Below are 25,757 nucleotides of genomic sequence, written 5' to 3' on the forward strand. Positions count from 1 at the left end.
TGCGTCATGATAGTATATCTATAGATATACACATGTACATGCATATAGGTATTATGTTTTAAACACAGTAAGTAATTTAAATATGCAATTTGGACAGATCTAGAGAATATGGTAATTAGAAAATTTCCCGGAAGTGCTAACCCTTCCTGTCGTGTTGTTTCAGTCTTTTCTTGACAATGATACTGCGAATGCTTCTGTTTATATTTACCAGAAAATTAATTGGTAGCGACTTTAACTTTATATACCTGCCGACTGTACGGGTTCCTTGGGTATAAAAAAAAAAAACTTTATATTTGCGAACCTGATCATTTTTTCAGTATATTATCCGGACTAGGAATCAAAAAGATTCTAAAAGGAGATGCTCATGTTTACAAAATTTGAAATGCAAATAACAATATAATCTCAAAATAATATAGATAAACATAGTATTTCTAGATATGGTTAATCTTATTATCAAGTACCAAAAAAAAGCATAAACAAAATTCAAGTCATCGACGCCAACATATCTTTACAAACTTACTTATCTTTATATAGTCGTTATTCAATGTGATAACCTTTTCTAATTTGAGATTGTACTACACCCTCGAAATCATTTGCAAATTGGGTCACGCTCATCCTCCTCCTTTCCATACCCGTATTTTTATTGAGAAACGGTGATATATGTATTCATTTGTAATCTCGATTGCGGGGATTTTCATCTCGGTAGTTGATCGAAAGAGGGACCCAAATTAAAGGAAAAAACCAATTTCATCTCCAAAAATAAAGTGGGCGAAAACTGGAAGAAAAATTGCATAATCATTTGCAAATTGGGTTAATGCCAATCCTCCTCGTTTCTGCACCCGTATTTGTCACCAGGAAATGACGACACACACCCGTCTCTATTCTTGATCGATCGGCCCAATTTTCATCACGATATTTGATCGAAAGAGGGACCCAAATTATTTAAAAAAAAGAAAAACAATTTCATCCCCAAAAAAAAATAAAAAATGGGATAAAGATTGGGACAAAAAGAGAATTGCATGATTATCCAAAAATTTAAACATTTTTCCCAAACAGAACTTGCCATGGAATTATCAGAATGTGATCATATAATGCTGTATTTTTCGTGCCGTATGCCTCCCTGTCTGTCTCCCCATATTTCCCTTCGTTCATTTCAAAACACCTTTAACCTCCCGCGATAGAAGGGTGCTGCGGAATCTCAATCTCTCTCTCTCTCTCTCCCCTTCTTCCCCTTCTCTCTCTCTCTCCTCTCTCGTCCCTCCGCCCTTCAGATTCGATCCCATCCCGCCCCCCTCCGCCGCATTCTAGGGTTCCGATTCGCCGCCGCGGCCGCCGTCGTGGTGGTGGTGGGGAGGATCCCGGGAGGGGCGCGTCGCCGTTAGGGTTTGCCGATTCGCCCGATCTGAGATTCGCCCGTATTCGAGGGGGGAGCGCCGGCGCGGGTTTCCGAGTCCGTCTCGGTTCGCGATTTCCAAGATGTTCTGGCGTATGGCGGGGCTGTCCACGGCGTCTCCGGTAAGTTCCTTCGGGCGGCGGTTTTGGTTTCTGTTGCGGGGGCGATTTTTGATTTGGAGTTGTGTGTGTGTGTGCTCCAGCATCTTGGGAAGGGACGTGGGTGCTTGCGCTCTCGCGAGGGGCGGCGGATGCGCGAGAATTGCTCGGAATGGTTGGTTCGCGGATTTTCGTGGGGATCGTATGAATTTTATTGATCAGTTTCTGTTTCATCGATGGTTTCATGGCTGAGCGAGGACAGAGTTTCGTTATTTATTTATTTATTTGGTTCGATGTTTTCCTCTCGTTTCGTGAACTGGGTGCTGGGCTTTAGCGGAGACGCCTCTGATTTAGCGAGTCGCATTTGTTTGGGGCATTATCGCTGGCTTTCTTGTAATTATAATGGTTTCTTGTGATTAGCGTTCTGATGAATGTCGTCTTTTGTGTTGGAAAGCTTCAATGTCATGGAATTAGCATAGTCTAACTGTCATTCTTGGCCAGAACTTTCTACTTATGCTGGACTTTTTATGGATAGCATTTGTGCTTTAGTTCCGCAATTGCATTTTTTCAACTCTTCACGTCAGTCAATCTCTTTGGGGAAAATTCGTTTTAAATTATAGGGACTTGCCAGTGCGGTGCATCACAATGCAGAAGAATGGTGAAGTGGGAGTTTCCCCCTTGTTTCTCGTGTGCCAAAGGGCTGAAGTGCTCTTATTAGTTTTTGAGTGTGGTTTTTTCCAATTTTTACCTTAAGTCAAGTTCCATTAGTTGGTAGTTTGTATATACTCATGGTGAAAATTTACGAGAGAGTTCTTTTTGTCTTGTTACAATTATGTGTTAGAAGGACTGATTAGTGCTTTTGAAGATAACTTTTTTGATGCGAACAGAAAACCTCTGTTAATTTTCTTAATTTTTATCTTTGGGTCAAGTCTTAGTATGTAATGGATGTTCTTGTTGAGATTACTCAGTCATATGAAAGACAGAGAATTGAGAGAGAAAAGGGTAGATAAAGCATTGGGTGTAATTGAATTTAGCAGATTAGAGATCCCTGCTTTCTGGTGTGCAGAAGTTTTTCTGGTGTATCATCTCATTCATGTAGTTTTAAGGAAAAACTAATTTGTTTAGTTGTTTAAACAGAGTTACTAGGATATCAAACTTATGTTTAGGCACTCAAAATTTTCTTTCGTGTCATTTCCTTGTATTGCATAAAGTCAACAGCATTCATATCTCATGAAGGTTGGCAAAACGGAAGATGTTCGAATTACAAAACCTCTCTACTCTATGGGTTTTTTTTTTTAATCAAGAAGAGGCCAAGATCCTGCATGACCCAGCCTATTTACGTACATTCCAGCGAGTTGTCTACTGTTTGTTGCTCGTTTCTGGGTCCATGCTAGAGTGGACAAATGGGTCTATTTACCTTAGCTAGGAAAGACATCATTCGTATTTCCTTAAAGTTAATGCATGGATATAAATTCCTTTATGTGTGCGAGAGAGAGGGAGAGAGAGAGGGGATGAGAGAGAGAGAGAGAGAGAGAGAGAGAGAGAGAGAGAGAGCCCAATTGAGTATCGACTTTGGTTGATTTTGTATGTAGCTTATCATCTACTGATGTCCATCTCTCTGCATTTATAGAAGTTAAATGATCACCAAATTTTCTAGGTAAATGCTTCTTTTTGATTTTTTGTCACTAGTTTGATTGTTAATCAACCCTTATGTTGTTATTGCATTTGATCAGGTCAAGGACTTTTTGGACCTGACTTGAGTGTAAATTTGACTAATGTTGAGATTCTAATGTTTGTGGTTACATTTTTTCCACAGGTGGAGACTATTCTGGACAAAGATAATTATACTTTGGAGGAGCTTCTTGATGAGGACGAAATTATTCAAGAATGCAAAGCACTTAACAACCGTCTCATTAATTTGTAATGCTTATTTCATTTGTATATGCTTATGGGTTTTCCTTCTCTCTCTCTCTCTCTCTCTCTCTCTCTATCTCTCTCTATATGTTAAGCAGTTTTCTTTCTTTGTTAAGCTGTCCATAGTTTTTCTTCTTCTTCTTCTGTCATATTAGTACAACATCCCAAAGGTAGCAGTGCAAGTATGCTGGTTATCCTGTGAAGTATATCAGAATGGTAAATAATTTGTAGAAGTTGCATTCGGGGAATTGTGTTTAGGCGAATCTTGGATTTTGGAATCATTTAATGGTTGTGATTCTTTTCCGAAATTTTTTTTTCTTCTTTCAATAGATACCCTCTGGACTCAAACTTTACTATCTTTTCATAATAGTTTTGGAAAGAAATATTATGTGTAGACCTGGGATTATTGAGTAATGAAAAATTCATGTTGAAACTATATGGCATATCGGGGGGTTTAAACTTTTGCAATCAAGGCTTCTCCCCTTCAAGGCTTACATTTAAATCAATCCTGTTAGTACTGTCCCAGATATCTCTTGTTATTTTATATTAATGCATAGGTGTGTCAATTAGTGTTATGTCATCAGGATAAGCTTTTGCTTGTTGGAAATGAATTTCAACCTGACTTAACTCATCTGTGCTTCTGTTTGTTTATAAATGGTGCTTATATGGGTTTTCGCTGGATTAGGAGTCCTAATTTATTGATCATCTGCAATTGTTTTTCCCACATGGTTGTACAGGTGTCTTTTCTCTGCTTATTAGAGCTGATGTAAATCATTTTTCTGAGTTTCAGTGCAGCAATTATGTGTATGACTTTAAGCATCTATCTCTTACTTCATTAAGCATTATGCTTTCAGTTTGCGGGAAAAACCTCAGGTGGAACAGCTTTTGCGGTACATCGTGGAAGAAGCTGATTCTGATGTTGACAAGAAGCGAACAATCAAGTAGGCTTTATGTGCAAGAGTTTGTAGGTCTTGCGTTCATAATATATTCCTTTTTTTTAATTGATTTTTTTTTTTTTTTTATATTCTTAATAGGTTTCCTTTCATCGCTTGTGAGATCTTCACTTGTGAAGTCGATATAATACTGAGGACTTTGGTCGATGACCAGGAGGTAAAAAGGTTTTGTCTCCATAAAGATTTCGAGTTTGGTAGGATTCAGTCATTGAAACTTTTCTCGGTTGGCTATGTGCAGTTGATGGACTTATTGTTTTCTTTCCTTGAGCCTGATCGTAACCATAGTACACAGCTGGCTGGGTACTTTAGTAAGGTATGTTGTGATTTTTAAGTACTTGCTTTTATATGCTGCCTTAAGGCATTATTGCTGCATACCCTACTGCATGGACTTCTGTTTTTTATTTTGATCATAATTATTATGCTGTGCTATTTTTTTAGGTTGTCATTTGTCTGCTGCTGCGGAAAACGACGCCTTTTATGAATTACATTCAAGTAAGTAACCTACCATATTAATCATAATTATTCCGGCTATTTGCATAGACCGCTCTGTTGGGGTCAGATGCAATGTACCCCTGCTGTTTCAAACTTTGCAAATATCCTGCCTTTATTTTGTTCACCTTAGACTTATCATCGAGGTTGTGTCACTCTCTTCATTTTGCGGCAAGTGGCACTGATGTGCTTTATATTTCATAAAATGCATAGAGCCATGGTCATTTCCTTTCAAATAAAGTAAATATTTCTTTATGTGAATGTTCTTTTTGTTGGATATATAGATAGTGAGGTATTCTGATTGTGATGTGTTCTTTTGTATTGGTAATAATGAGGATGAGGTTGAGATTTGTGTGGACCCATGTAAAGAGATTGGGATAAACAATTCAATGAGATCTAACACATTGAATCATGACTGTATCTGCTATTCTGATATCCAAATCTTCAGATTAAATTGCAAGGATGGATCTTTTTTGTTTCAAGTTTGTTTGAACGCCTCAAGAATCTGTTGATGTTGCCAATTTCACTTTCTTGTTCCTAGGATATTGTAGAGGAATAAGTCGATATGCCGTTCCTGCACAAAGAAAGTGGATTAACAGTGATACTTTCTGCTGGGCTCAAATCTCTACTCTTTCTCCCCCTGCATTGAACCCATGGTTTGCATGGTATTCAAGCTTCCCCTAAACAAAACCCTGCAATTGCATTAGACATGTCCTGCAATTGCTTTTTCATTTGCATTTTAGGTATGGATTATTTTGATCATTTGAGCTTCTTTTTACATTATTAGCTTCATTAACGAGGTTAAATTACTTGATCTCCTTTTGTTTTGGCAAAATTGTAGGTTCACCCTTTCTTATGTGAAATCACTCTAAATATGTCGATCCACCAAATCGATGAAGTCTGATGACAATGTCTATAGCATGTATTTCTTTCATTCCTAGTAGAGTAAAAGGAAATGTTGTAAGACACACCGATCTGCTTTAGCCTTTTCTGGTAAATCTCTAGTGATGCGATTGATGTTTTCAAGCCTGCCTTTTATTTTTCTTGGTTTAAACAAGTACTTTTTTTCCATAAATCACCAAGTATGTCCTTGCAAAACTCCCAAGCTTTCGTGTCAAAAAATCACGGGAGATCTCAATCATAGCAAAACTCATTACATAGTGGAATTTTTTAGCTAACCAGAGTTCCATAACTTTTATTGGAGCAGTTGCTTCTGGGCTTCTCAAGCCTAAGCAACAAACAGCAAAAGCCAGTCCATATCTTTTTTGTACTTGAAGTGCTTTTAAATTAGTAGAGACAAATCGCTTTGATACTTCCTGTAGAACCACATTCCATTGCTCCACTAGCGACAGAGGTGATGGTCATTGTAAGCAATTCTAATAGCGAGGACAGCTATTGATGTATATTCCTGGGAATTTCAGTATACCTTGGACTGCCTCAAACATTTCATCTCATCTCATTCTCTCTCTCTCTCTCTCTCTGATGCAAGCTCTTTTTTTTGGTCAAACTCTCTGATGCATGTTAGGCAGTCAGACTTGACATTTCCAATTTTGTCATTGAGTATGCTGCTGGCCTTTTCTTACCCCAAGTTCCGGTTAATATATGCAAACAACGTTGAATATTGGTTTTTCTTGAGTTTTTTGCTGACTGTCATCATGTTATTTCAAATATGTCTGGGATGATGTCATATCTCCATGGTGGCATGTGAATTGATGAGAACTTTGGGTCTTTTACAAGTAATTTATTAGGGTTAAACTGGAGGACTTGTTTGGGAAGCTCTAGATGACAATTGTAAAGTATAATTTTCTAATTGGCCAAGTATTTATCCGCAAAATTGACCAGTTCAGTAGAACCTTTATTCCATTTAGTAGATATAGTGGAATAATTGTCCTTTAATAGCAATATTTTTTATGAGAATGCTTCATAAAATTGCTTGAATTTTGTTCTCATTGTTGTCCTCTTTTCCTTTATGAAAAGTATCAGCACTGGTTGCTGGTTAGGTTTAAAATTTTCAATCCTACTGGTTGAATTATTTTTTACTATTTTATGCAACCTTCCATGATGTAAAAGCAATTCTGACAACCTTGTCGCAAAAGCAAGCTGTTTATATGAATAATTTACCCTAATAATACTTATCTTCTCTTGTATTTGTAATTTGGGATGTTAATATACTATACATTACCATTTTATGGGTGCAAAAGACTTCTGTAGGTCTCAAAACCTTCTAATTCTATTCTACATTAGGCTAAGCTAGGCCTGTCTTTCTAATTGTTTCTCCACAGTTCTATCGACAAGTGTGTGTTAAATATGTATGTTAGGCTGAGAGTTAAATTGGTCTCAATGTTTGTTTGTTTCCTTTTACTGGAATTTGAAGTTGCTCATCTAACCCTTTGCATTGATGGATTGATTGAATGGTTAAGGAAGAAATGTATATGGATGGATTAAGTGAATGACATAGATTTGATTCCCTATCTGCTAGGGCGGGTTGTCAACTTGGGTCTTGGCTTGTCTTGTTTGGTTCATGCGGTATTTTATGGGCTCTGGTTTTACCTACTTAGGTGGGCTTTGTCACTATTATGGGCCCAAAAAAAAAAAAAAAAAAACCTTTATAGCTCATCATCGTTTGGATGGTTCATTTATTCTTGCCATTGCTGGTCAAATTTGTGGTGTTGAGATAGATTTTTTTTTTACTATACTATGTTTACTTCCATTGTGGTTGCATCCTAAAGCAACAGTCTTCAGTTGTGAATTGCTTCATGGCATAGTCTAGAAGCGCTGAGATGAATAAAGATGGTTTTATTTGAGGCCATTGAAGTGACAATTTTATTCCCGACACTTTTGTCTGTGCAAATAGAAATTCTCTTGAGATGCAGTTTTTTTTTTTTTTTTTTTTAACTAGCAGTGGAGTAAGCTGTTATAGGAATAATATTTCAGAAATAATATCCTTATACGGTCATGCAGGATCATTTGGGACTTGTTAGGCAATTAATCGACCTCATTGGGATCACATCGATTATGGAGGTTAGTAGTTGGTCATTTCTATTCTTTGCTCTTTTGTTTTTGGCCAGTTTTATTCTTTGCTCTTGGATTATTATCTTTGTGCCAGTTGCATGTAGCCTGGTGTTGGTTCTAGCACTTTTCAAATAATTAGCTGGCTGCTTATGACTTTAATATAGCTCATTAGTTTGCCTCCATGACATGGCTTTCAAAGAACCTTTCTTTCAAAGGACATTTATATACAGTATTTTACTAATTGGTGTTGAAGCTGCCATCGTCAGTGTTAGTTTGTTGCATTGAAAGCTTTTTTGGTGCACTTTATCATTATATGAGGACAACTCATAACTTGGTGGCAATAGGATTGGATGCCGTTTCTTGAATTTTGTGTGGTTGTTCAGAGCAGGCCAATTTTCTGTAAGAGAGGCACCTCCTCAGGTTCCAGCAGTGAATTAACTTTCTGTCCATAGTAAAACATGCTTGTCTGTTGGTATGCTTTCTGAAAAGTGCTACCTTTGGGCATGAATCATTTAATTGACATTACTTGTACGCTTTTTATATGGGAGTGAAAATTGCCTTGCAATACTGAACAGGTTTTGATAAGACTCATTGGCGCGGAGGAGCATTTGTACACAAACTATACAGATGCAATGAACTGGTTAGAAGATATAGATGTCCTGGAGATGATTGTGGATAAGTTCAGCTCTTCAGTAAGTATAATCGATTTATTTTTTAATTGGATTATATGCAGAATCCCTGTTGAGAGTACTGTTTTTCTTAATTGCTGTTTATAGTGTAGAAGAGGAAGGCTCGAGGTTGCTCGACATGATTTATGCTTATGACACGGCATTTGGATTTATATCAACAGTCGACTTCTTTATTGTCAATTCAGTCTGTAATAAGTGATGAGATCCTCAAATGAAAATTTCAACTTGCTTTCTCTTTTTGCTGCCTTTCAATAGTCGCAAAATGTGTTGATAATTAGAAAGCTATAGTTTCTTTCTACCAAGTCTCTGTGGCTCTGTGGCATACATTCTTTGGATTGATTGTTTTCTCATTGGTTCCTTTTTCCTCATTGATGGACGCCATATAATGATTTTTCATTATTATATAGATGTGAACATTGACATGTACTATAATTGGAGCCAAATAGACTTTTAGGTGCATATGCTGCATGCAATGTTTTTCTTTTTCTTTTTCCTTCAGTAACTGCTATGATCAATAGTGCTTAAATTCCTTCGTGAACAGATTGATGTAATTTAAAGATCCTGTTGTGTTGTTTATAGAAGTATGGTAGACTTTTGAGTTTTGCTCTCAAAATGCATACTATTCAACAGTATTGTAAGCCTTTCCTTTGAAATGTTTCTTGCAGGACTGTCCAGAAGTACATGCCAATGCTGCGGAGACACTGTGTGCTATAACTAGATGTGCTCCTCCCAGTCTTGCCACTAAAATCTCTAGTCCTGGGTTAGTTTTGTGCAGCTTTGTGCTTTTTCATTTTCTTTTTCATTTTCATGTTATTTAGATGTTATCCTTGAAGTCTGACCTAGCCATTTTCTCTTGTATGAACTGTTGTCAGCTTTATTGGAAGATTGTTTCGGCATGCATTGGAAGATTCTAGGCCAAAGTCAGTTTTGGTTAATTCCTTGTCTGTATGTATATCTTTGTTGGACCCTAAGAGGTTAACGCTTGGTCCGTACAACACATATAACCGCCAACTTACTCATGGATCTACTGTAATGGCTCATCCTGAGACGGTTGAAGGCATGCTGGAGAGCTTAGGTATGGTTTTTGCTTGCACGGTATTCATATGAAGAGACATGCTGAAATCTGGACCAACAGTACTGTAATTGTTTGGTCCAAGCTAATTTTACTGTTATTTTGGCTGGACACGAAGCCTTTTGACCCCTCAGAGTTGAATGCTCCCTGATGCTCTGTTTGCTAATCTCTCTCTTGATGTGGCCTATCTAAGCCTCCCCCTTTTTGCAGTTTCTCTTCTTTGACCATGTTGCTAAGTTCGCTTTTAAGTCAATTGTTGGGAAAACCCACCCAAATCCTTCAGAGCTGGACTCTTACTAGGCAAAAATGATGTTACTGTAACTTCTTTCCACAAAAATCTAGATGTATTTTCATTTTTTCAATAGAAGCAAACATCGCTCTCTTCCCCCCCGGGCACTTGCTCCATGAATCTGTACCTCCATCTGTTGCTCTATTTATTTCAGAATTGCCAATCTATTGTCAGTCCCTTGCAATTTGTACCCGTGCTTTTTCTGTAGATTCTTCTTTTCTCCTGCAAGTCTGGTGCAATGCGCAATGCACTTAGATCTGTCGAGCGTTGAAATTTATGAGGATACTGTATGCCAAGGCTGAATATGTGGAAAAATGAGCTAGTCTAGCCGAGGCATTTGATCAGTGATAAATTCCTACATTGGCATTTGGGGTTTATTCCCCGACAGTGGTGCATATGATTGCCCCTAAGGCACTGATAGACTCCACTCTTCTCAATTTGTACCCGTGCATTTTCTGTAGAAAGAGAAATGGATTGATAATCTCATCAGTGTTTCTTTATTCCTCCATTTTATGGTTGAAAAAAGTTTGTGTAATTGACTTGACTGAAATCTAGCTTTTGATAAGTGGGGTAGGCATCTTTTTTCATTGTCAACTTCTACTAGGAAATGTTGCAGAAAATAGCAATATGTTATTCGAGTTTTGAAGACGCACCTGTTGGCAAATTTTTTTTTTTTTTTTTTTTTTGGGGGGGGATTTTTGGCCTTTCCTCTGTGTCTACTTAATTCTGGGGTCTGTTTCTACTTTTTAGTTTTTTCTCTTTCTGCATGTGATATTGCAGCATTTTTTCATGTAAATGATGGTAAAATAGATGGCGGTAATTGGCCCTGTATTTCTGGGGATCCAGAGGATCTTCCACCTCATTATGGGAATGTAAAATAGGTGTTATAGATATGTGTGTTATGTACCTTATAGGTGCACTTTTCTGAGCCATTGCTAGGAATTAGCATGACTGTCATTGTATGCTAACAGGTCAGTGAAAGTATCAGCATGATTGTCATTGCATGAATTTTTTTCTTAAAAGGATAGTAAAAATATTCATAAAGAGACACCGAGTGGATGCAATCCCATTTACCAACTCATTTATAACGTATGAAGTCACCAAATCAGCCAAAAAGTTGCCAGAGGGATCAAATGAATGATCTGCCTTTTCTCTTTGCTGGTTCCAATGCCCAACCATGCTCTTAGCTATTTTTCCACTGAATACCCTGAGGATTTTGTAGCTTCCTGGACCAAATAAATTTCATGCCATGTTGGTGGTACAGACTGAGGAAGACTTTAGCTCTTGCGCTTAAACCTGACTAGAAATGTTGATTTGATAGTTATCTGAATATGGTGGACAGTCTTCCCTGGCATAAATTGTTCGCACACTGCACCAATTTCAGTGACTCATGCACAGTAAGTGTGGATCTCTCGTTGAATTGACTTGATTCCACTGGGAGTTAGTCTTTCCATGTTTTCTGTTCATGAATGTGTTTTGTCTGTCTGTATGTTGAAAATGAAAAAGATAAGGAGGAAAGCAAACTGGTTACAACTTGATGCAGAAGCAGCATTATGTTGTGTGTTTTTATCATTAAGCATCTAACTGCATATCCATGAAATAACAAGTAAATTGCATTTTGCAGGTGATCTCCTTAAACTTTTGGACGTATCATCTACTGAGAAGACATTGCCAACCACCTATGGCAAGCTGCAGCCACCTCTTGGAAAACACCGTTTGAAGGTACTTCTCACACTTCCTCTTCTCCTCGTAGCACAGCATTTTATTGAAGCAAGGTTCTTTATTGATTCAGATCAGTTGTTTTAGAATTTCCATTATATGCTACATTGAGCTAATAGTTTCTCATTGTTGAATTGTAGATTGTAGAGTTTATTGCGGTTTTACTGACAGTTGGAAGTGAAGCTGCTGAGAAGGAACTGATTCGTCTTGGAGTAGTTCAGAGAATTCTGGACTTGTTCTTTGAGTAAGTTCTGAGCATCTGTCAAAGTCTTGGTGGTTGTTAAGATGGAGTTTTATAACTTATATTAATTTTTGCTACTACAGGTACCCTTACAATAACTTTTTACATCATCAAGTTGAAAATATTGTTTTATCATGCTTGGAAAACAAGGACCATTCTCTTGTTGAGCATGTTCTTCAAGGTTGTAATCTCATAGAAAGAATCCTTGAAACGGAAAAGAATTCCTCTTTAACAGCTAACCCGGATAAGGTAATGGTACATATCTTTAGCACTCAGCTTGTGTATCTGTTGCTCTCTGTTTCTTGATATTGAACATACATTTCGATCCTATATTGTGTTTTTATGTCTATTTCTGGGTTGTTGCTTACATTAAATTTTCCTGCAGCCGACAGTTCCTGCTGAGGGCAGATCACCTCCCAAGATAGGCAACATTGGACACTTAACACGAATATCGAATAAGCTTGTTCAGCTGGGGACTAACAACACTGAAATTCAGAAATACCTGCAGGTTTGTTTCTTATACTGGAGTTGATATAGGTGTTGGAAATGGACTCACCCATTAATATTTTTATCTTAATATTCAATAGGTGAAGCAAAATGATCAACAATCACAGTTATAAAGCTAGTTGTGTCTAAGCTTTAATTAACATAGTATCTTCTTTTCCAATCCTACATGTGTTTGGATTCTATTTTGCTACATTACTTAAACTCATCTCTTACTCCTTAGATACCTATGTCACATACCACGAGTCAAATATGGTAAAGCAGGACATCGAGTTCTAAAATAAGAAGCCTGTTTTGGAATTAAATTCAAGTGGAAATCAAGAATTAACTTAGAATACATTTTTCTAGGCATCACACCCAGAAGCTTTTTAGGCATAATTCCTCTGGTTTCGTAAGCGTCACACTGAAGAGAGGTGATGCATTTAAGAGAAAATTAGCGAACGCACAATTAAAAAGGCAAAGACTTTTACAGAACATTCTTCTTTCTTGGATTTAGATGTGTCCCTGTACCTGTGTAAAATATTTTAGACCTTCTCAAGACAAGGTTGCTTGGCCTTCATGATGATGTTCTCAAAGCACTGCAGTAGAATTTGTAGCTTTTGAAATAATTAAGTCAGTTGCGAGCCATATTTAATTTTTTTAAAATAAAGCCTGGGTAAATTTTGTACAACATAATAAAATCATGCTGGGATTAGGCTTGACAGTCCAAATGACTAGTGAAGTAGATAGTAAAAGATAGCAAGGGAGGACGAAAGAAATGCTAAAATGAGTAGAACTAAATATGGAATGGAAAGTGCTGTTTAGGTTTTTGAGGTGACTCGTTAAAGATTATTTTGGATGTTAAAAGTGAATAATAAAATTAGAAACTTGATATGATTTTAGGCTGAGAGCTTTATCTGCAAAAAAATTGAAATTTGATACCTTTTATGGTACAACTTATTTGATTTGATAATAGTAAATAATCAGAACTGTGAAAATTACTGAGGAAGCATCATGGCACTTCACGAATAATCTGCTCACATTGCCATTCATGATTGAAACCTTTGTTTTTGGTTAGATTTTGGTCTCTGTAAGTTCAACAAATTTAAACAAATTCTAGTGGCGCTTACTTCGTTGCTTGGTCTTGTATTTTACCTTAATCATTGTCTTTTTCAATAGGAAAATGGTGATTGGATTGATTGGCAAACAAATATTTTGTCAAAGAGCAATGCAGTTGAAAACGTATATCAGTGGGCCTGTGGGTAGGTTTCTTTTCTGAAACGTTTGTTCAATTTCTTCTACTTAGTTTATGCTACTAGCTTTCCGGAATTGATATCCAAGCTCTGGTTTATCAATATGCATGCATGGACATGTCTGGCACTGCGCTAATGTTATTCCTTTCTTGTCTTTGCCTGGAAAGAATGTATCATGGTTGAAATATATGTCAGTGAGTGCTGCATGTGCTGGAGAGTGGAGTTATTTGTGTAAATAATGATGTGTGGGGATGAGTAATTGACCTGACGTATTGGTTCTTTCATTGTGATATGTCAATATCTTGTTGGTTCTTATGTTCAGACCTGATTCAACCTTTCATCTCTAAGCTTCCATGGCACTTATTACCCATGTTTCGCTGTAGTTTGCTTGTACTGGATGTGGCTATTCTAACTTATAGAGTCATTGTGGTGGCTTCTTTGTGAAGAATTTGCTCGAAAACAGTGTTTTCAGAACCACACAGAACCAGCCAGTTCTACTGGTTTGAACAGGTGCCGGCTGGCCTCCTGTTCGAGTATTTGTTCTAATATCGGTGTGACCTGGTACAACCCAAAAACAGGTGGGCCAGCTGGTCCGACCAGAGACCATAGTAGAAATAAGTGGTGTGGGCGCCCCTGGTGTCATGTCCATACACTCAGCCCACTGAGCTAATGGTTCTTCCTTAGAATAATTACAATCAACTAATTTAACTGAAGTTTCTTCATCATTTTGACAAATTTAAATTTTAGTTGGTGGAGACTGGAGTGTGTGACCTCAATGGAGCTGCCACCTGACTTAGTCAATGTGGTTGGGAAACTCTTAATGTCTTGTATTGATTTATTTTATATTTGTATACTATTTAGATTGATCAAATCACTTTGATCAAATCTACTGGTTTAACCAGTCGAACCTCATACTGGTCATCAAACATTTTGATGTCCAGTGCCGTTTTTAAAAACATTTCTGAAAAAGTTTTCTGCCGCTGGATCTCCTTGGTGCCCTATAGGAGTGTCTTGTCTTACCTATTAAAAGAAAAAAAAAAGTTATCTGCCCTGTGCCTTTCTTATGAATATGGTGCTCTAGTGATACATTTGACTATTTGTTACATAAGTGAAGACTTCGAGCCTTCCTAGTGGAAACAGGCTTAAAATGCCGTTACTGCTGCTGCTGTTGTTTGCTTTGCTGAATGACACATGGCTGTCTTGTTTTGATTACTACTATATGAAATGGCATTTTGTTTATTGGAGAAGTATATACCCTGGTTACTAACAATTGTTGAGAGAGACACTCTGACGAGTAAAGTGATTAGACGCATGTAGAAAATATGCATTGCAAGTATTTGTGTGAGATTATATGGCTTGTTCTGATCTTCATCAAAAAATGAGCGATGAATACTTGTTTGTGATCCACATGAACTGCTCCAGCACTAGCTTGAGAAATGTTTACTTTTGTTGTCTTCTTTTGCTATTTTTTTAGTTGATTATGCATTGGTAGCATCTTCACTAGTTAAATATTTTGTGAAGTTGCAATGTGTTTTTAACTATCTACTTGATTAACTGGATTGTTGTTTTAGTACCTGTTAGTGTTTTAGTACTTCCTCAGGCGGATCTAATCCTGCCTTCTGGTAAAACATTCCTAATGTCTTGTTGCCAACTGCAGGATATTTGGTTTACGGGCTGGGTATTAATATTTGTTTTCTTGATACTGTTTTAGGGGACATATAGGTCTTTTTGAAAATATAGGAATTTAGTGTTTCTGCGGGTTCTGTTGACTTTCCCTTTTGTTGCTATGCTCTTTCTTTCTTTTTTCTTTTTATGGATAAACTTTAAGTGACTGGATTCATTTGACATGTTCATACATTTGATCGAACACTGCTACCTTGGTTGTAACAGGAGGCCTACGGCATTACAGGACCGGACAAGGGATAGTGATGATGATGATTATCAAGACAGAGATTATGATGTGGCAGCCCTAGCAAATAATCTGAGTCAGGCCTTCCGTTATGGCATTTACAGCAATGATGATATTGATGAGGTAGTTTCCTAAATCTTAATGGACAAAAACTCTGATTATCTATTTGATGAAGAGAAGTTACTTAGAAAGTGTGAAAAGGAATGGGATTCATGGCCTACCAAAGCTGTGGATAGCTATACTTGCTTCTAGTTATTGGCTTACGTACTAGCTTTCCTGTAGCTTTGGATTAAATAGACTAACAGGCTATGCTGTGTGTAATAGAGGGAAAAAAAAGTTTAATAGGCGAGAGAGAGAACCTAAGAGCATGCTTTGCAAAGAGTTTATGGTTGTTTTTAGTCATGCTCTCTTCTTTGGTGCTGTTGCATTTATTCATATCGTCCATCAGATGCTACCATCTAGGTCGTGATATAATTTATTTAGCGGTGATGATTGTGACCGGTACATTTCATCTTAGGTATCAAGCTTTTGCGGGTACTTTTGAGTTACTAGCTTCTCTTTTTGTTTATGATTACACTGGTTACTATATTATGTTAACCCAAAGCAGTATGCTAATTTTCTAGTTTCTTCTGCATTCTTTGCAGGCTCGTGGTTCACTTGAACGGGATGATGAGGTATTGCATGGGCTGGATTTACTCATTTTACTTTTAGTTCCTTATATCTATTTAAAGTATGAAGTGCCATTCTTGATGCATATATCTGATCAGCTACTTTATTCAATTACTCTTCTAGTCCATGGTGAGGCCATCTAGCGGCTAGGTTTTCTTCTGTACTTTCCTGTGTTGTTTTTATAAGTTGGCATTCTGTTAAATTCTAAGTAGTGATATTAAGAATTAAGCTATTTGGTAAGTAGTAAATATGTCAGTTAGGGTTTTGTCTAGGGTTTATCTCTTGGTGGCTTTGATATGTGTCAAATTTTTAGGATCTTGAGAGAGAGGAAGAGAGAGAATACTAAAGGCTATGTAAGTACTCAATGACTTAATAAGAAACATCACATTAAAGCTCTATTTGCAGAACATTTTGAGACGCTTCAAAACCTTAATTTCCCTATTTAATGCTTTCCTAATAGTTAATTTATATATCACCAATCATACTTCACCAGATTCAACCCAGATTCTTGATGAAATCACCTTTAGACTTGATGAGAGAGCCAAGTGGACATCTTGTTTTGAAGTTGTAAAATGAATTTTAATGTAAGAAGCGTCCAAAGTTGTTGTTTGGATTTTGAATTTATGTTTATGATCACATAGCCAATGGTCAGGGAGTGATAGTATGAATTTCTGGCGGGTAGTACAATACGGGTGTTGAGTGACTAGTAAGATAATGTTTTGACTGTTCTTCCCCTCATTAATCATCTTACTATTGCAACCTATTGTTTTCTATGCATGCTTCAATTTTATAGTTGATTTTTTATGCTATACCATGTCATTGTCCTGTCATTTTACTTAAATATATCTGGACAGTAGATATATAGTGGGTGTTTAACCCTATTGCATATTGTTTTTCATTTTATTGGAAAGTCTTACAAAATTCTACTGTTTCGAATTTTCAGTTCTACAACCTATTTTAATCATCTTACCATTGCAGCCTATTGTTTTCTGTGCAGGCTTCAATTTTATAGTCTATTTTTTATGCTTGACTATATCATTGTCCTTGTCATTTTACTCTGGACAGGAGATACGAAATTTGTGTGTTTAACCCTATTGCATATCGTTTTTCGTTTTATTGGAAAATGTTACAAAATTTTACTGTTTCGAATTTTCAGTCTTTCAAATCTTCTATGAATGTGTTTGGCGCATAGTTTCCTATTCTACAATTCCCTAATTATGGTTCGAAGTCAATAAAATCTGAAAAATTTCACAACCCCCAATTCTTTCTCTTATTTTAGTCTTGAAAATGGAAGTATTTTTTTTTCCCCCTGATCAGTGGAAAAAGCGTACTTCTTGTCCTTGTACTTTTGGTGAGTTCTCAATTCAATCATAGTACTATCTTTTTGGCTATAACGTGACAACAAACTTGAAGAGATGCCCACTTACAGTATGCAGACCTGTCTGAAAGGGCCTAAGTGTCCTTTAGGACTCTGGAACAGGAATCACTGTACTAAGTATTGGAAAACTGTTGTTATTAACATTTTTATCGAATAATGTAGTTATTTTTAGTTTCTTATTCTGAACCACTATAAACTTTTTCTTTAGTATGTTATCTATTTTATTGCTGCTGACTTGGTCCCATTTAGTGGCATTTTATCAATATTTTTCACTCTTAAAGGTAAGCAAAAAAAGGTTGGAGAGACTAAAGTAGTAGCAAACTGTAAGTGACTAAAATGAGAAGGCTGTTTGCAGGGACCAAATGAAAAGGCTGTTTGGAAGGAAAGCTTTTTTGTCCTTGAAATGAGAACACATTTTGTTTGTCCTCTAGTTTTCTAACCACATAGTTCCTTGTTTTTTCCGCCTGATCCTTTTCTTCCTCATATTTCCTTAGCCGATGAGCAGGACATGAATCTCTTTAAATAACTTGAATGGATTGTGTCTTGAAGAATTCCTAATTCATTCTTGGATAATCATTTTGGTGAATGGCTTTTTGCCAAGATAGTCTGTTGTGCATATGATAGATGGTCACACCTTAGGGCACTGTAATATAAAGTTGATTCATCACGTACTCGTCTTTCAAAAACTTTGAAGTACCGTCTTGAGCTTCTGACATTGTAGCAAAATAATGAGCTTTTGACTTTGTATTTTGCAGGACGTTTACTTTGATGATGAATCCGCCGAGGTGGTCATATCTTCTTTGCGTCTTGGAGATGACCAGGAAAGGTTGGTGGATGGCCAAAGTTTTAATGTCTTCCCTTTGTGGATGTTGTATTCCTGTTGATCCTTTCGTCACTAAGTCAACTTTTTATCTGCGACACTCAGAAATTTCCTGTGCATCTCTTGTTTAAAGGAGTGCATTCGTCTCAGAAGTTGAAGTATCAATTTGTAGATTGGTGCTATCATAAGTCAATTCATAGGTAGCTGCTTGTTCATACAATTTTGAGATTTGGTTGAACTCCATCTGATGATGTGAGACTGGTGTCAGTTTCACATGCTGGCATCAACATCTCATAGTAATACGTGGATAGTTAGAAGTTTTTGGAGTAATTAATCTTCTTCTTCAAGTAGAAAATGTGATCTTTAGAGGGGTCCATCATCTTTAAAAGGTTTACGAACAGCATAAACTGTTTGCTTTTAGTAGTCTACTTTTTCTTTATTTTATCAGAACTTTTAGTAGTATACTTCATCCAGCATTTTTTACATGAATGTGTCATGTGTCATGGTTTTGTGCTGTCAGTAATGAACTTGATGTCCTGATGCTTTATGGTTTGCAGCGGTTCGCTTTTCACAAATTCAAACTGGTTTGCTTTTGATGACCGTAGAGTTGCCACTGACAACTCGACTGACATGCTTGCTTCCTCATCCCTTGACAATGATGGCATTGGGCACACCACCAGCAGTGGCAATGATGGGGAAACTGTTGATGAGGGCACTGACTTAGTCCCTGATGCAACATCCCGTCAAGAACCCGCTGCAAAACTAGAGGATACTGTGCTCGGCGATGCATGTGAAGACGTAAAAGATGTAAAAGAAGTTGGTGTTAGCGAAGCTGAAAGGCAGCCTGAATGGGTAGACTGGGGTGAAGTGTCTGACATCATTGATCAAACTGACACTGATAAACCACCAATTGTTCCCAATGGTGAAGTGGAGCCAGAGAATCCAGGCAATCATGGTTCTGAGCCAGAGAATAGGGGTGACCATAGTGACTCTGATGCGGCTGAACCTTCTCCATCTAAAGATTCATCTGTGGATAATGAGAGAAGTGCCGGAGAAGATCAACAGCCTGCAAGTGAGACTCCTGGCTCCAATCCTGCTGAGTCAGTATCTGGTCATGTTGATCCAGGTTCGAGCCAAACTGATGCAGAGATGTCGGCTAAAACAGAAGTCACTTCTGAAGTTAGTAAAGCAGATGAATCAGGAGTTGGGGAATCTGGGAATGAGATCTCCGAGGTTGATAAAGACAAAGCGGCAGGAGTTGAGAAAACTGAGAATTAAAGCCGCTACTGGTTCATTATCATCAGGCTCACCCAGATTCTTTGTTCAACTGGAGCAATCGGAATATCTGATTCGAGACGCGCCACTTGGTATTAGATGGGCTATCTTTGAACCCACTCCATAACATCACATAAGAACAGTGCCATCAAGTGTTGTTTCCAATCTCTCTTGAAAAAAAATCTCGGAGCTCCAAAAAAGGGGAAGCGGGGGAGTTTCTTGGAAAGATTTGATGTGTTCATTAATGTTTTGTTGCTCGTACTAGTTGTACTACTTTGTCCATAGAATTTTAGCACTGAAGCAGTGTACTTTACACGATTGTTTTCGGGTATTATCGTTAAATTGGGGGAATGAAGCATTCTTTTGCTTTGTTCCAATGTACCTTTCCAGTGACAATGATTATAGGACACGGAGATGTGATCTCAAGAGGTCGTGAATAATAGCAGAATTTCTTCTGGAGATGCAAGGTAAATTGTCGTCCGCTGGTCGGTTCGTACGACGAGTTTGTGCATGCGCTTTGTGCTTATGTTTATACGCACGGAACTGCAGAGTGAATTGCTGGAGCTCGTGTGCTCCTGAAGTGCTCCGGTAAACAAGCGATCCAACGTAACCTAAAAAGAACTCAGTAAGTCTTCATCGTAGGCAATGATTCCAATGCGAATTCGATGGCCCGTTCCCATTAATCGACGTGCGACCTCCTCCGTCGCATGTAAATCCTTTGCATGCAGATCCTCCGTTGCCGCCTTCATCCCCACTGTCGATGGTGGATAAACCGATCGAGACCCAACGCTGCAGGACCCCGACGTTCGTCCACAAGTTTGGTTGAGAAGACTATGTATCTTGTTGTAACAAATTTTAGTGTTCCCAGGCGGTCTTGAAACTCTCCCTCTCTTAGTTGTGCAACCTATCCAGCAGCATTTGCTCTTTTTGTATGTCCTAGGCCGGGCGCACCCGCCACCCGGACTAGAAACCCCTGGACCTTTTGGAAGGCTTAAAGGGCATAACTGGCACCTCAACACACCCCTGCTTGTCGCCGAGGACGATCTTGCCAGTCATCGATCGAGCCGTCTTTTAACCCATAGAATTCTGTGCCCTTATTGAAGTTACCCATGCTGATCCTATCCGTAGACGACCTCATCATGCCTTCGGTCGTGCAGTCATGAGTATTGTTGCTACTGCTCATTTTCAAGAGTCGTATGTGATATTATTTTGAAGTAAAAGGAATGATTGATATCATGAAAAATTCTAAATTAATATATTTATGAATTGTTATGAATTTACGTTGAACTAATTTTTTACAAAAAGAATTCAAAATTGATTTATTTGTGATAAAATTATCTTAAATTAATCATTCAAACCGATATATTTATAATAAATTTACCTTCCACGAAAATCCATTAACTAGTACATCTATAATCAAGCGAAAGATGAAACCCAAATTAGTCCACTCATCAATTATCACGTATCCTCTAATTCAACGATTTAACAATAAAATTCCACGAAAACTAAGTAATGATATATTTATTACGGATTTATCAATTTGGGATTCTTTCATGATATTAGCTTTAAAAAGGAGGATTTAAAAAAATCAAATTAATTAATGTCAATCGATAAACCGTATAAAAAAAAAAAATTAAAAATTTTTAAACTCCCGATCGGTTGCTCCTCCAGGAGGTGGTGGGGCGAGAAAGAAAATCGAAGAGAGAGAGAGAGAGAGAGAGAGGGGGGGAGAGTGCGAAAATTGAAATCCCGCCCAAGCCTCTCTCCCCCCACTGGAAATGCCGCTCCCCCGAGCCGCCTCCTCCTCCTCCTCCTCCTCCGCCTGTCGTCGTCTCTGAGCTCTCGCGCTCGGCTCGGCGCCCCCGCTTCCCATGGCGAGAATCAAGCACACCGCCCACAAGAGTACCGGCCGCCGCCCCCGCCTCCCCGGTTCCCTCCCTCCCTCCCTCCCTCTCTCTCTCTAGAAATGCACTCCCGCTGGTTCATCGTCTTCGTCCTCGTCCTCGTCGTGCGCGTGTGCGCGTTCGCGTTTCGAAACCTAGGGATTCATCTAACGATCTCCTCTTTCTGAATTCTGCAATGCAGGCTCCGCCTCCGCCTCGCGGTCGCCGGCGTCGCCCGGGCCTACCTCCGTACGTCTCTCTCTCTTTGCCCCTTTCGCTCCTCTGTTTCGTGCTCGAAATGTGCGCGTTCTGGTTTTTTCGCCGGTGTCAGGCTGGTGGATATGTCGTTTTTGCTGTTTTCTCTTTTTAAGAGGTCGAGCTGAGCTGAAAAGATTCGTCTTTGGAGGAGTGTGTTTGGTCTAGTTTCGTTGATGCGGCGTTTTGGCTAGTTTTTTTTTTTTCCGCTGCGTGTACTTTTGTGGTTTGAGCTGCTTTGTGGGAATGGGAATGCAGGAAGACAACCGAGGGAGTTTTGAGCCCTAGAAAGTTGGGACAATTCATGCCTTTTTTTTTCTATGTGCTTTTTACTAATTTGCGATGCGAGCTCCCAGTTTTATTTAATTTTATGCATCTTGTTCATTTTCATTGATGGCGAAGACCCCTGGCACGAGCACAAGTCCAGGGAGAAGTCCAAGAAGTGCCACTCCCCGAAGTGAGTCTTGTTGGCAGTAAGAAATCCTGTTTTCGCATAACCCAGTGACGCGTCTCGATTCATTTTGATTATGATGAAGTTGAATGCTGGCAGATCCGGCGGCGTCAGGGCAGAAGAAGCGACGCTTTAGGCCAGGAACGGTTGCTCTCCGGGAAATTCGGCAATTCCAAAAGTCCTGGAGACTGCTCATACCGAGAGCTCCTTTCATTAGGACCGTGAGTCTATGCTTTACCGAAAGCCTTGATAGTTAACAAAGCTTAGTTAGCGGGCACAAACATCCATGTGGTCAGGTGTAGTGGCACAAGGCTGTATCGTTATTGTGCTTGTATCGTAATCCTACATCTGCATTAATGCATATGCTTGTTCACTAGAATAAGAGCAGTGAAGGGTCGACACTTTTCCATGCTGAAGTATAGTTGAAAATATTTGATTATTAGTTATGGAAACTCTCCTTCAGGTCTTAATATCTTGTTTGTATCTGTGTATGTGGGAAATTGTAGCTTTAGTTTGCGGGTATGGGTGAATCTACTTTGTGATAGATGGCTTCAGATCACAGCTGCATGTGGTTACTTTAGTGCTGCACGCCAATTCACCATATGGGCGTCATTTGCTGCAATTGCTTGTGTATGAGGGCCTTTATTTACTTTGGATGACAGAACTTTGTTAATGATTCCATTAGTGTAGAAAATTTTACACATTTCTTCCACCTTCACAAGTGTCACCAGGTGGTGCTTCTGATTTGAGTGAATTTAATTCCTGTTATTTGACAGATCTTTAGTGAACCTGTGGAACGTTTATATTCTTGTATGGATTTGTTTTTGGATTTTTTACTGCTTTTTTAATTTCTGAACTAAGCGTTGAATTTGTAGGATTAATATTTGTCCCTATCTCTAAGAGGAGAATGATCAGATGACACATTTTTGTCTCTAATGCAATAAAACAATCTGATGAAAGATATTTATTTCCGCATTCGATGGCAGTCCCAGCAATATAACGTCATAGCTAGTTCATCTATCTCTAAATATGTCAAATGCTTTTAATGTATAAATTTCCTTTTTGACCTATGTGGTAGAGTAAGGAATGATTTCTGTCAGTGATTCAGTTGCAGTTGCTATTGAGTTATTGATTAGCTGAGTCTCTCTTACTAGAAAATCCCAAAAACTAAATGCGCTGTGGCAATTGGAACCTTGCCATGCATCCATTATGTTGATTCAGTTGGTATTCTTGATGGAATGTTTTTTTGTTGTCATTTGCAGGTAAAAGAAATTAGTAACGCTCTAGCCCCTGATATTACTCGTTGGACAGTTGAAGCTCTATATGCTATTCAGGAGGTATCAGTGTCAACATATAATTTATACTTTGAGCAGCATGGCTTCACATGTTGCATGGTCTTCCAAGAGATCTTTGACATTGATCATGTTTTATGCTCTTCCTGTATGACTCCAGATAATCTCCACCTATTAGCATGCTACTTTGCCATTCTATATGATCCACTTGGAATTATGACTGAGAAAATTTTATTTGGGAAATGTGATATCTTCTGTTAATTAAAAGTTGTGTCAAAGTAAGCTATCTTCTGATAACTTCATTGGATTGAGTAGGCCTCTGGATGCCCGTAGTTTCTACTTGAAAGTTGTGGCTGTGTGAACACTGGTTCTTTGATAATCAAACTAGAGTGTAATAGTTTCTGTCCATATTCAACATGAGATACAAAAAACCCCAGACTGGAAGTTGCATGGCTAAATGTGTGGATGATATTGTAAGTTCAGCATTATAGGTAGTTGTGTAGCAGAACATAGAGTGTAATGCTAGCCGCAATAAAATTATGTGTTAACCGCATCTAACTCTTTGGTTTTTTTTTTAACTCGGTATTGTGATCAGAAGCCATTATTTGATACTAAAGTGCTAGGAAAGAATTCAGTGGTGTCTGCAATTTTTTTGATTGCTGAACATGGTTGCTTGTACTTTGTAACTGTAACCAATGCTGTTCTTTCTTTATGTAGGCAGCAGAGGATTTTCTGGTTCATTTATTTGAAGATGCAATGCTCTGTGCTATTCACGCAAAGCGTGTTACCCTTAGTAAGTCCTATTTGATTTCTAGTATTAACAAATTATGCTGCACTGGTGAACTATAGATAAGTAAGCAGGGAGAAAAGAATCCTTTTCCTGTCTCGAATTTGGGAGACAAATGTTCATTTTGTTTGGAAGGACTTTTTTTTTTTTTTTTTAAAGAATATGTGGCGAAAGGATCCACAAGGTTAGGAAGGTAAAGTTTGAAGGTTAGTACTCCCTTAGACAATCTGTTCATGCTTAGCTGCTTTCCATTCTTACACCATCTTAATTTTGCTTGAGTGATTGCATTGAACATGAATGTGTGATATGCATTGTATTACAAAGCTCATGAAGTGGCTGAGATGTATTCCTTACATCCTTCTATACATTGTCTCCTTTGGCTTATCCTATCATTGGCCTTAACGAGAATCCCATTGAGAAGCAAAATACCCCACTTACGCCTAGTGATTTGAAGTCTCCTGCTGTTGACTGGATGGAAACTGCTCGCATCACATTTGATGAACAACTGATATGATCAGATCTCAATGTAACTGTTAGATCCCAATGACCGCTAGATCTCCTGATATTGATTATGTTGATGGCCACTCTCGATACTTGGACTGTGATTTGCTTCACTTACATATTTTTTTGCTATTTTCATTGCAGTGAGGAAGGATTTTGAGCTGGCTCGACGGCTTGGAGGGAAGGGGCAGCCTTGGTGATTGATTGTAAATTAAATGTACCAAAGACCAGCAGTGTCGTGTATGAGGGGAGGCTGTTTCTATGGTCCGGCGACTCCGATTGCCATACCCAATTCGTTCAAGAAGCACAATGATCGTTAGGATGTTAGTAAAATTAGCTGGTAGGCACTAACTGCAATCTCTCAGGTAGTATTAGCATTTATTTTCATCTCCAACCACCTACATTCCGGGAAGTAAGTTGTGTCGGAGAGCTATGGAGGACAAAGAAACTCCCCGGTTCTGGAAGGAGATTTTCTAACTCAGCAATGACATCGACAGGAACAGAGAATGTTTCTGTCCAGAATGTTTATTTTTTCCTTGTTTTGCATTAAACAAGGTGGAAAAACTGAACACAGGATCCTTCATGTTGCCCAAGAAATATGCAGTGGCACTTGTATCTCTGCGTGTACGATTAACAGTGTACAAACTAGAGAAAATAATACGAGGCTCACGCAATTTTCACCCAACGAATATCTCTGCACACTCCTTAAAGTTTAAATAGTCAAAATTAACCCTCGCATGGAGCTCCTTAATAGTAAGATTGATGAAAAAAATATATGTTTAATGTATATTTTCAATCTGGTGATTTTAATCTTACATTGTATTTTTTTGTTCTTTTGTGCTCAATTCGGAGAAGTATACATATTTTTACCTTGAGTATTAATGAAATTGACTATCCTGGAGTTTCCGCAACTTAATTCTACACATTATTTA

General features: G+C 38.2%; 2 protein-coding genes across 2 annotated transcripts; both read left to right on the forward strand.

The window, feature by feature from the left end:
* Nucleotides 1-1,144: 1,144 nt before the first annotated feature.
* Nucleotides 1,145-20,122, forward strand: LOC104440712 (serine/threonine-protein phosphatase 6 regulatory subunit 3). The gene is made up of 19 exons (XM_010053661.3): nucleotides 1,145-1,515; nucleotides 3,308-3,411; nucleotides 4,260-4,346; nucleotides 4,440-4,515; nucleotides 4,597-4,671; nucleotides 4,797-4,850; nucleotides 7,809-7,868; nucleotides 8,435-8,551; nucleotides 9,214-9,308; nucleotides 9,421-9,623; nucleotides 11,534-11,631; nucleotides 11,769-11,872; nucleotides 11,953-12,118; nucleotides 12,255-12,377; nucleotides 13,532-13,614; nucleotides 15,496-15,637; nucleotides 16,159-16,188; nucleotides 18,317-18,387; nucleotides 18,939-20,122. Exons 1-19 carry the CDS (start codon nucleotides 1,477-1,479, stop codon nucleotides 19,657-19,659), a joined length of 2,448 nt encoding a protein of 815 aa, XP_010051963.1. The 5' UTR covers nucleotides 1,145-1,476; the 3' UTR covers nucleotides 19,660-20,122.
* Nucleotides 20,123-21,331: 1,209 nt separating this feature from the next.
* On the forward strand, nucleotides 21,332-25,510 carry LOC104440713 (histone H3-like centromeric protein HTR12). Its single transcript, XM_010053662.3, has 7 exons — nucleotides 21,332-21,585; nucleotides 21,742-21,788; nucleotides 22,197-22,251; nucleotides 22,345-22,466; nucleotides 23,508-23,582; nucleotides 24,255-24,330; nucleotides 24,970-25,510. The coding sequence occupies exons 1-7, from the start codon at nucleotides 21,528-21,530 to the stop codon at nucleotides 25,023-25,025; spliced, it is 489 nt and encodes a 162-aa protein (XP_010051964.3). The 5' UTR covers nucleotides 21,332-21,527; the 3' UTR covers nucleotides 25,026-25,510.
* The last annotated feature ends 247 nt before the right edge of the window (nucleotides 25,511-25,757 follow it).

The sequence above is a fragment of the Eucalyptus grandis genome, chromosome 4 (assembly GCF_016545825.1).
Source record: "Eucalyptus grandis isolate ANBG69807.140 chromosome 4, ASM1654582v1, whole genome shotgun sequence".
Lineage (NCBI taxonomy): Eukaryota > Viridiplantae > Streptophyta > Magnoliopsida > Myrtales > Myrtaceae > Eucalyptus > Eucalyptus grandis.

Bases quoted from the DNA above. Each gene is read 5' to 3' on its own strand.
- LOC104440713 (XM_010053662.3), top strand. From the start codon at position 21,528: ATGGCGAGAATCAAGCACACCGCCCACAAGAGTACCGGCCGCCGCCCC. The intron at 22,252-22,344 runs GTGAGTCTTGTT...GAATGCTGGCAG, and splicing joins AAGAAGTGCCACTCCCCGAA to ATCCGGCGGCGTCAGGGCAG. The intron at 22,467-23,507 runs GTGAGTCTATGC...TGTCATTTGCAG, and splicing joins GAGCTCCTTTCATTAGGACC to GTAAAAGAAATTAGTAACGC.
- LOC104440712 (XM_010053661.3), top strand. From the start codon at position 1,477: ATGTTCTGGCGTATGGCGGGGCTGTCCACGGCGTCTCCG. The intron at 4,516-4,596 runs GTAAAAAGGTTT...GGCTATGTGCAG, and splicing joins CTTTGGTCGATGACCAGGAG to TTGATGGACTTATTGTTTTC. The intron at 8,552-9,213 runs GTAAGTATAATC...TGTTTCTTGCAG, and splicing joins TGGATAAGTTCAGCTCTTCA to GACTGTCCAGAAGTACATGC.